The following is a 10,706-nucleotide window of genomic DNA, read 5'->3' as shown; positions in this document are numbered from 1 at the left end:
CCCAAAGGGCTGGTGTGCTGCTAGTCGGGATAGGCCAAGAGGTGGGACAGGTGGGTAGGGGGAGGATGCCTCCCTTGTCTTGCTCTACAAACCTGCACACGTTGTGGACGTTGTGCTTCCTGGTAATGTTACGTTTGCTGTCATGTCTCAGTTTTCTGATTCTGCGTGACTCTGCTGCAGGCATGAATGTCAACCAGCGGGAGCTGGCACAGCACGTGGAGTTTGAGCCCAACACGTACTACGCAGCCTTCTCAGCTGAGCTGGAAGCATCGGCCACACCCCTCTGGGCTCTGATTTCACACCTCAAGGATGAGGTAGGCACTTTCTCCACCTGTGTTTCTTGTACTTGTAGTTGTGCACTGCATGTTCACTCGTTACAGGGACATTCTTCTAGTTTATCATAAACAGCATGACAACAAGGACGCGGCACATTTACTCTATGGTACCGTATTTTCCGGTGTATAAGACACACCCTTGTATAAGACGCACACGTCATATATGCAGGCCGTCATTGAAAAAGTTTGTATATAAGACGCACCTGTGTATAAGACGCACCCCAATTTACCCAGTTAAGCTACTGAGGCATAATTAAACATGCTTGCGCACCCATCGCGAAATGCACCGTACCTGTGAGAACTTCTTAAGCAACGCTAATTGATCGAAAAAGGCAACACTCACGCCATACCCGCCCACGTTTTAGCAAAAAAGAGAAAAAAAACGAATGAACTCTCCTTATGTCCATAACAACATTTTATTTTTACTTAAAACCTTCGAAGTCTTAATCTTAAGATGCTCTATCAAAAAGTTTGCCCATTTCTGGAGGCAACGCAGCTAAAACGTTTTCTTCGTGCTACGTACATGGAGCAAACAAAGTTTCAAAGGGTGAATAAAAAAAAACGCTGGCTTGTCTTGGCTTGTCTTCACAATGGCGAGAAGCGCGACTGTCGCCGTCTTTTGGCAGTTCACATTACTTTTGCTTTTGGCCTCCGAAACGGCGGCATGTTTGTGAACCCGGAAGTCGTCATCCCCGCCGTTTTATGATAAAGTTCACCTAAAAATGATGCGCACGGCGGTCCCGGTATTGGATTATTAACCGTGTTACAACCACGTCATTGGTAGTGATATTTTTTCTGTGAAAAAGACTGAACATGAACCTGAGTAATTTCTGAACTCGCAAAAAAAACCGAAAAATTAGCGTATAAGACGCACCCTTGTATAGGACGCACCAGCAAGATTTTTGAAAAAAAGCCGCATCTTATACACCGGAAAATACGGTACATTGTTGTAATTTGCTTGAAGCAGAAAAAAAAAAGCTGGCTCTTGACTTGCCTCTTGTTATTTTTTATTTGATTTATTTTTAAACAAGTGTAACCAGTTTTTAATAATGTCTAATCATTCCCTTCATTTTTCTGAAAGTAGGGAGGGTGGTGACAGTGCTTCTACTACAAACACTGCCATTGGTTGGGAGCAGTTTACTGCCTGTTTCATCTAGCAGAGGATGTTGATGCTACTCCTGCTTCTCTTGCAGGAAACGCTGCCCTTGTCGAAGAAAGTTCTCGAGCACTGTCTGATGGCACTGGAGGATTTCTTTGACAGCATCGGCTTCTCACACTTTGACACAGTGAGTTTGAGGGGCAGGGGGCTCATGTGAGCACCACTTTCACATTGCCACGTATTGCGCCCTCAGCTTGGACAGGCCATAGTTTTTAAGGCACACTGAAGACAGCGGCATCCAGTTTTATTGTTAGTATAAATTAATGCCGTGGTCTGGCTATGTTAGTGTTGGTTCGACATCAAAAGACGCAGTCATTGCTGAGAATATTGGGTTTTAAAACAGCTTTTTTTTCTTTCCGCCACTTAATTCAAACTAGTGCTGCTGATACAGTTAAACCTGGACGTAATGAACCTTCATGTAGCCAATTACTCTATATTACGGAGTTTCTCTTTTCTCCAATGCCACCCCCATAGAAACGTGTGTATTTGTGAACTCCATTTAACGAAGGTGATATAACAGTCATCTTTGATATAATGGGCTCTCCACGCTGTCTATCCATTTACTATTGCTGCGTTACTTGAATTGGCCAAATCATGTGAATGTTTCATTACGATAAAATACAAATTACCACGAGAGAAGAGCCTATGATTGCAATGAGTGAACATATTTGGCACGACGCATCGTGCTCCAGCGTGATTGGTTCCTCTCCATGACAAACAGTGCAGCCTCCGCAGCTTCGACTCTTCTAGTTTCACTGGTGTGACGAGTGGCACATCACACCAAGTCCCACTTGGTGTCACATGGCACGTGGTTAAGCAATGCGCCACTGCCTCTAGATGGCAAGTGGTGCCACTTGTGCAGCCAGTGATATCCAGGTTTCTCTTCCCGAGCAACCTCCCCCGACTAATCATTAATTGAAGGAGACCACTGCGCCTGTTGACAAATTTGATTTTAAAGTCGATGTCAGATGTTTGAAGCTCTACTACACGTTAATAAATTTTCCTAGTATCCTACATTGTAGGATGGGTTGAAAGTCGGTGTTGAAAAAAATATTTCCACCAATAAAAGGGTGATTCTGAATTCTGTAGTGAAATAAACTATTTATGTAAAAATATTCAAATTTTTATCCGGTTTCTGAAGTTTCAACCTGCATGTTAAGTTGGAGATGTAGGAAGGAGTGGTAAAGGAAAAAAGTCAATTATTGAGGCATGCCTTTTGTACATTATCCATGCCCTGCCAAAAGAGGGAGGCGCTCATTTCTCTTTCTTTCTGCCCAGCCGCACCCCCACCAGGTGTCATTTCACCTGCCACTGCATCGCTACTACGCGGTGTTCCTCTGCCAAGCAGTGACCAGGCAGGGGGCCACTCTGGTGGAGCTCCTGCCCGACAAGGACACCCTGAGGGCCCTCATGGCCCACCCACTTCAGGCCATGGTATGGCTTTGGAACCTTTCACACTCTCGTTGGTCTCCTCTCTCCATCATTTTCCCGGGAAAGTCAGTTGGGGCTATGTGCCAAGTGCACCTTCACCTGACGCCCCTCCTGTTATTTTATGCTCGCTTTCCTGCCATGCAATTCCTGCTGTAGAAAGCTTTTGTATTTTAAGTCTCTGCAGTCGTAGATGCTGCTGGCTTTGTTGTGGGGCTCTGGTGATCCAATTAATATACCTGCTTCGAGAAAAAAGTTCATTAGAGAGAGAAGTCTGTTTACTTGATCCTCGTAAGGAGGGTAACTTATTTGGCTGTTTCAGCACTCCAATCTTTATGTTTTGTATATATTTTTGTGAATTGATTCTGTTCTTAGTGCACAAAAAAAAATGTTTGTACTGAAAGTAACCCCTGATGTGCACATACAGTTGCCAACCAATTTTTCGGACTCTGTGGGACCCGAGAAATGGTCAGAATAATCAGACAATTGAAAAAATTTGTGAACTTAAAAGAAATCACTTTTTCTGCGAAAATCCGGCTTTAAAAATCGGGAACCTCGCCATTTTCCTCATTTTGTATGCAAGTGATAATATTAGATTATATCCAGTCCAGAGTCATGCTTTTGTCATGTCGGCACCACCTCACATCACCGATACCAGACTGCGATGCAGCTGCAGGCTGTGGCCAAATGCACTGCAATGCATGTGTTGCACGAAGCAAGAACAGCCTGTTTTCACGAGCAACGACGGTCGCAAAAACAGAGAGGGAGCCTACGAGCATGCTTTTCCAGCATAGTATCGTAGCATCGCTCTCGGTCTTCGCGACCATCGTTGCCCCATGAAGCACTGCTCTTGCATCACGTGGCATGGGGTATGCATTGCAGCATACCCCGCTTAACCCTAACGGCATAATGGCTTGACCCGCGAGCACGTTACAGAGTCTAGAACTGGTGGGTATTGCTGATATGAGGTGTTTCAGGCGTGACAAAAGCTTGACTGTGACTCAAGTGCAATCAAATATAATAACTTGCAAATGGATCATAACAATTGGCAAAATCCACAACTTTTGAGGCCAGTTTTTAGCAGCAAAGTGATTTTTTTTTAAGTTCATGGATTTTTCGGACTGATTATTTAGACCATTTTCCGTGCTCCACCGAGTCCGAAAAGGTGGTCAGTTTCTGTATGTTGTGGCTTGACTATTGGTGGCACGTTGCTGAGGGTAGTGTGAAGAGGCACAAAAAAAAAAAAACCAAGCAATCAGTTGCGATGCATTTTAAATTTAATTCAGTCTTATACATTGGCATTGCCACAAAAAAGTTCGAATTATCAAGCATGTCTGAAAAATCTTGGGTTTCGGTCGGTGACTCTATTCATTGAAACTGGATCCTTCGTAACAAGGTTTTACTTTATGTGCATGAATTGCTGCCGCAGTGAGTTGAACAAAAGGTAATCACTACACTATTACATTACTTTTCAATAGCAGGCGCATTGTTGTATTGACACATTTAGGGTGTAGCGTTACTGGTAGTGTGATTTAACTCACAGTGAAAAAAACATTGCTACTTTCCTTGTGCATGTGCTGTTCCGAGTACCGTTGAGTCACTGCATTGCAGGTGAGCTAGATCGATGTTGATGTGTCACTGCAGCGGTGGCCCCTAGTGATTTGAGCATCTGCTTCGCATGCAGGAGATGTAGGTTTCGATCCCCTGTGCTGTCCGGTAGTTACTGATGATAAAATGGGTACAAGCTTTCCCCTGGCCTCGTGCTCGGCCTCTGCAGTGCGAAAGGCTTGAAACTGGCTCTCTGACCCCACCTTGTGTGGACCAAAACACCTTGTGCCATGGTGCTTTCTGATCAAAGCTGCCCCTGTGGCATTAAAAATTTGTCATCATCAATTTTGATGTTTGTGTGTCTATGCAGGTGGCATTCCACGAGATCCTGTGTGGCCTTTGGGCACGCAATGGACTGCAGATCAAGGGACAGGCCATGACATACATCCAGTGCCACTTCTGCAACTCCATGGTGGATGCAGATCTGTTCCTGCTTCAGCTGTGTGCTACCAACCTTGAACCCGACTGGTTCATTCGCACAGTCTTTGAGAGGTGTGTGCGCGCATGTGTGCTTCTTCTGCGCAGTCTCCACATATGTTCTTCGGAATGGTGAAGTCTGTGTGTTCTGCATTCCCGAGTGGTAGTCTGTGCATGTGGGCAACTGCAATTCAAGAACCAGAGCTGTTCATTCATTGCTTTTTTGGAGAGAAAGAAAAAGAAGGCCCCTATAGCACTCAGATGAAAGAAATCCTAACGCTTGCTACCATGTAATTCTATCACAGTGGAACCCCAATTATGCTCCCCTGTTAATGCAATTACCCGCATTTACGACAGATTAGCGCAGGCCTGCCAAACCTTCCAGATATAATGCATTAAAAGTCTCGATGCAGTTGTACACACTCCGTCTCATGCGACAACTTTTGAGAAGTGTCTGGAATGAAACAGGCTGGTGGAGCACTTCAATGGTAGACGACGTGTTGACTCAAGGTATTAAAAATTGGAATTAAAACAGAGCTGTGTATAATGGTGTGATCTGGCACGCTACTGCCTGCAATGGCAATTTTGCCAATGGCTTGGACCATGTTTGGGCTCTGTGTGTGTGTGACCTGCGACTGTCGGTGCAAGCCAGCTCTCACCTGGCCCGCTTTTTCACTCGCTTCACAGATGAAACTCTTATGGAAATCAATTGTATGCTCATTTCAACCTGAAGTTGTGTTGTCTGTAACTTGAAGCAAGATTAGGCCTTTTTTGGCTTCAGTGCAAAGCTCATTAGGCCCAGCAGGCAGCACTCTCCCTCAGCACTCTGAGGAAGCACTCTGCTGGTGTGTGTGCACGCGTCATCTCGCTTTTGCGCTGCAGGAGTACTTTTTTCGTTATGGTGCGAATGCCAAGTACCTGGCACTACTGCATAAATGGCGGAGTCTAAATGGAGCGATCCATGCTCGTACCGTGTGCCACGAAACATCTTCAGAGGTTTCAGAGCAGCCGTATTTCTGGCGCATCATCCATAGCGTAGATTTCGAGGTACATGGGGGCCTTACGCAGTGACTGGAGCACATGTGCTCATCGTTAATGCTAAAATGCCTCCTGGAAGTATGTTCTTAGTACAAATTTTTGAATACTTGAATACTTGCACGCTGATAAATGGCTGAATTTCTTTGGAGGAGAAATTTGAGGCCTGTGTACTGTGCGATGTGAGTGCACGTTAAAGAACCCCAGGTGGTCGAAATTTCCGGAGCCCTCCACTAGGGCGTCTCTCATAGCCTTAGTCGCTTTGGGACGTTAATCCCCATAAACCAACCAACCAATTTTTGACTATCACCTAGATGGGAGCTTCACTTTTGTAGCATGTCAGCCCTGTAGTTGCCAGATGCAAAGGATGAAGCTGCTCACATGTTGTTGTCACTTTTCTTTTGGTGTCCACCAGGTTCCACGTGTGGGAGTGGCTGTCACTGTCGCCCAAACAAGGAAACTCGTATCTGGAGCCAGACAAGGTGTTGCCCATGGTGGAGGCTGCTCTGACCTTTCTCGCTATGCTGTTTGGCATCCGTACCAACTTGGGTGTGCATTCCTTCTTTTTTTCTTCTTTTTGCGTTGAGTGAGCTGCTGACAAAAAGAATTTTTTAACAGCCAAGAATAAAACACAGTTCCTTGTTCACATCCATTAGCACTAGACGAGGTTGAATCAGCTCCATCAGCTGTGCAGTGATGCCATTCGTACCACAATGTGGCTGTGGTGGCTTCGGTACACGGAGGAAAACGAAAGTTTGTTGCGACTGTCTAAACTCTAAACTATGGAGCCGCCGTGTTGCAGAGAGGCTGAGTCAAGTGACAGCTATGGCTATAGCAATGGGCACATTTGTGCTGCTTGAACCCTGACTTTTTTGGACGTTGGCACCTGCGAACAGGTTGGCAGTGGGGCAGGGGGGTATGCTGGCTCCCCCAGGGAAGGGAGGAGAAAGTGCTTTCTTTCTAGGCGTGTCAGCAGCTGCAGGTATGCTCGTTGCATGCTGTACCGTGTCGCCGCTATGTCTCTCTTGACATGTTGCCGTGATCAGTGCGTTGGCGTAGTTTATGGCTGCTTTATAAGGGTCTGCTTTATGAGGACATGATAGCAGGTGCGCTTTAATCAGGAGGTTCGTTTTAAGCCTAGTACTGGCACAGAAGCAGAAATGGCAAAGTGACAGTGGTCCTAGCCTAATCTAGGCAGTCTCAACAGCGAAATTTTTGTGTGGATCGTGCAGATATTGTGGAGAGGTTCATCTGGAGAGGGCTTCATTGCAGAGGGGTTCACAGGGTAGCACAGGTGATTCCAAAGGCATTGCATGCAGTTCATAGAAGTCCTGCTGCTTGAATTCAAACTCTTCCTGCAAGCATTAAATATTGCCTTTTTGCATAGACGTGTAAATACAAAGCTTTCAACAGGTAATTTGGAAGCAGGCAGGCTCACTCAGGCTCAGTGAAAGTGGACGGGAGTAGTTGTACTGCCTTCCCAAGTGAGTGGAAATGTATTGCTGCAGGCATGAGCGAGGCGGAAGTGACACGGCAGGAGATGGTGAGCCTTCTTTGCATGGGGGACCGGACTCACTCCCAGCTGATGGACCTGCTGCCCGAGAAGTGCGGCACCAGCGCCCACAGCCGGGACTTCGAGGCCTTCCTTGAAGACGTGCGTTCTAGTTTTCAGTCTGTTGCATCCCTTTACTTTTTTTGCATCTCAGCGGCCCTGCCCAGCTCCCGTGTGACATGTTCCTGGTTCTCTAGCTCTATGCTTTTCTCTAGTGATTGCTGGTGCATGCCTGAGGAGGTGACAGGCCTTTTTTGGGATTCTTTGAAATCTGGCTAGACACACCTGCCTGTGGCCTCATGTTCATTGGAGTGAAGAACCTGGGGCCCGCTATAGTTATTTGTCTTTAGTTATTTATAAATAATGCCATCTAAACGGGGGTAGTTAGAACAGCCGTGCATGTGCTGGCACTTGTGCCTACTTTCTCTGTGCATGCTACTTTCTCTCAGTGATGTTAGTGCATGTTAAAGAACCCCATATGGTTGAAAATAATCCAGAGCCCTCTGCTATGCATTCCTCACAGTTCATGTGCAGCTTTGGGGTCATAAACCCCCACAAGACAAACCAAACAAATTCTCTAACATAAGAAACAGCGTAAGAGTGGTAGGTTGCTTTCCGCAGACTTGGTGTGAGAAAGATCTGCTTAAGCTGGTTTGCATGTACTGCTTGGTGAAAGTGAAGTTTTGCAGCAAACCACAAGTTACAGCTATACTGCACAGTAGTACTTGTGGAGTGGAGGTCGCTTGCAAAGCAAGCAAGAACAAAAATTAAAGAAAAGTTTCGGGTGACGTTTGACTCTGCCCAAGGTAAGTGCAGCGGATGCCGTGTGCACACATCCCTTTCTGCACATAACCTCCGGCAGACAAAAAAGTCTGTAGGCATAGGGTGCAACTACTCTTGGACATGGGGCTCAAATGGATTGTAATTGGGTGCTGAATTTTTTGATTCCATGGTATTGTACCATATGCCTTCGTGCCTGCCTGAGGTGATTGCAGTGTAGACGTTGGACATGGCCAGATTTCTGCGCTGTATGCACGTGGCGTGCAGCAAAGTGGAAGTCTTGGTGCATTTGCCTATGAAATTGGTAATGATAAGAGTGAGCAACAAGGAGCACGATCAGAAAGAAAGAAAAAAAACAAAACAAAGGGTGATGATCATTTGATTTCAGAATTTATGTTGTGCTGCTTATCAAAGCAGGATACTCTGGGATTGCTCAGAGCCTTTGTGAGAGCAAAGAGGAAAAGAAGGGGAGAGAGAGAGAGAGAGGAAGTAGAAAAAGTGGAAAACAAAAATAACTTGACCCATGCCTTTTCCGAGTGGGATTAGCAACTATTTCTGAGCGGTAGTGTCATTTGTGCTCTTGCTGTTAGAGCGAGCGTCCATTGGCATAATGTGCTGAGTCAGGGTGCCATTGTTGTAGTGCATTATGAGATGGTGGTGCTGAATCCATTTTGACAGCGAGCAGATATCATAAGTGCAGCTGCTTTTATTACAATGACAGCAGAGAATGAGAACCAGAGAGACAGGGAATGGAATAGTGATATGAATAGAATTGATGAATAGAATCGATAAAACAGACAAAGGCTCCTGGGAACGACTTTGTATTTCAGATTTTAGTGAAACCATGACTTGTGCAACCTTATCCTGACCAGCAATAACTTGATGTTTCTTGCTCAAGTGCCTGTGTGTTCTGTGGATGGGAGTACTTGTATATCTTCGTATAACTGGCTCATTGGCGACTGTTTGCTTTTTCCTGTCTGGATCCAGGTGGCACTGTATAAGCAGCCCAACTTTGAAGCTGGCGGCAACCTTCTGCAGGGCATGTATGTGCCCCGGAGTTCAGTGTGGGAGCGCGAGTACGACCCTGTGCATGTCCAGCTGCGCGCTGTGCACCGGAAAGACTACCAAGCTTCCATGGACCGATACACGCTTTTGTGAGTGCCTGTGTGATGCACATCTTCGTAGCGTATGTGCTTCCATGGGATGCTGCCCATTCTTTTTTTTTCTTTTTACCGTCATATTAGAGCAACCATATTCAAGCCTTGTGAGCGAGGTTTAAGGTCTCCCTCCAGTTAAAAGGAGGCTCCCTTTTTCTTTCACATGTTTGGCATATTGTGTGTGCTTAACGCGGTGGCCTTGGTATTGCCTTTCAGCATGCGGCAGTCTGGCCGACTGAAGGGGAGCGCAACTCCCTGGCCCCCATTCCGGATGCCACGCAACGTGCACCCCGAGCTGTTGGACCCTCGTCAGCTGCTTCAGTGCAAGACCATGCAGGCTGCTCTGTTTGTCATTCTCTACAAGGTCGGTTGGCAGTTGGGCCTTCCTCTTCATGAGCCCTTTTTCCTCTCAAATACCTTCAGCATAGTATTCCTGCTACTGGCAGTCATTGCTACTATCACAAAATGAAGTGCTTTTGTCAGCTTTTTGGAGCCGGTAGGTCCTATTCAGTGTCTCACACGTTTTTATATGACTATACACACCAAAATTTTGCTTACGCGTTTTCTTATTTCAAACGATGCGTAATACACTAATACTCATGGATCACCCCGTGATATTCGCCTATGACCGCTAAATAATTTGCAATTGAATTTCTTCCTGGTGCTATTTCGGTTTCGGCTTCAGCAGAATGATGGCTGTGATGTGTAGTTGATCTTTGGGTCACGTGAGGCAGGAAAAAAATGGCGATATAACTGCTGATGCATTTTTTGTTGTCGTTCCGTGGGGCTTTTTTTATTCCATACCTGAATAAATTTTGCTGAGGGCAAGACAAGCCCGCTTTTTCAAGTTATTCTTTCTTAAGGGTCTTGAAAAAAAAATTTTTAGTAATGAAGTCACAGTTATAAAATTTTCAGGCCATATGCATTTTTGTGCGCTGATTCTAGATATGTCATTTAATTTTATGTAAAACAATTCCTTGAGCACTTCTGGAATTTGTATGCAAGCATTTTGGAAAAAGTTTTGCAGAAAATATGCTGCAGGAAACTTGCTGAAATGCATGCCATTGGGTTCTCTTGACACCAAGGAATGCAATAAGGGTAAAATTATCATCCTGGCTATCATAGAACTTGAGTTATAGGACTTTGAAGTTGTCGCTTCAGAAATGAGAAAAAAAGTGTACAATTTCTGAAGTGCCAGCTTCAGTACCCTATAACTCAAGTTCTATGATAGCCAG

At 45.5% G+C, this 10,706-nt stretch overlaps 1 protein-coding gene across 2 annotated transcripts in view; it reads left to right on the top strand.

Moving 5' to 3' along the window:
* The window catches only part of Ubr3 (Ubr3 ubiquitin ligase), an 82,735-nt gene that overhangs the window by 25,697 nt on the left and 46,332 nt on the right, over positions 1–10,706 (top strand). For both annotated transcript variants that reach the window (XM_089543557.1, XM_089543556.1), the window contains 8 exons: positions 181–314; positions 1,529–1,621; positions 2,773–2,928; positions 4,841–5,022; positions 6,398–6,531; positions 7,491–7,636; positions 9,302–9,468; positions 9,688–9,835. In XM_089543557.1, coding sequence (XP_089399683.1) covers positions 181–314; positions 1,529–1,621; positions 2,773–2,928; positions 4,841–5,022; positions 6,398–6,531; positions 7,491–7,636; positions 9,302–9,468; positions 9,688–9,835 — 1,160 coding nt within the window. The remainder of the gene's footprint in view (positions 1–180; positions 315–1,528; positions 1,622–2,772; positions 2,929–4,840; positions 5,023–6,397; positions 6,532–7,490; positions 7,637–9,301; positions 9,469–9,687; positions 9,836–10,706) is intronic.

The sequence above is a fragment of the Amblyomma mixtum genome, chromosome 5 (assembly GCF_055824585.1).
Source record: "Amblyomma mixtum isolate Tamu chromosome 5, ASM5582458v1, whole genome shotgun sequence".
In the NCBI taxonomy this organism is placed as follows: Eukaryota; Metazoa; Arthropoda; class Arachnida; order Ixodida; family Ixodidae; genus Amblyomma; species Amblyomma mixtum.
Note: the sequence above shows the minus strand (reverse complement) of the source record. Positions and strands in the feature narration are given on the sequence as shown.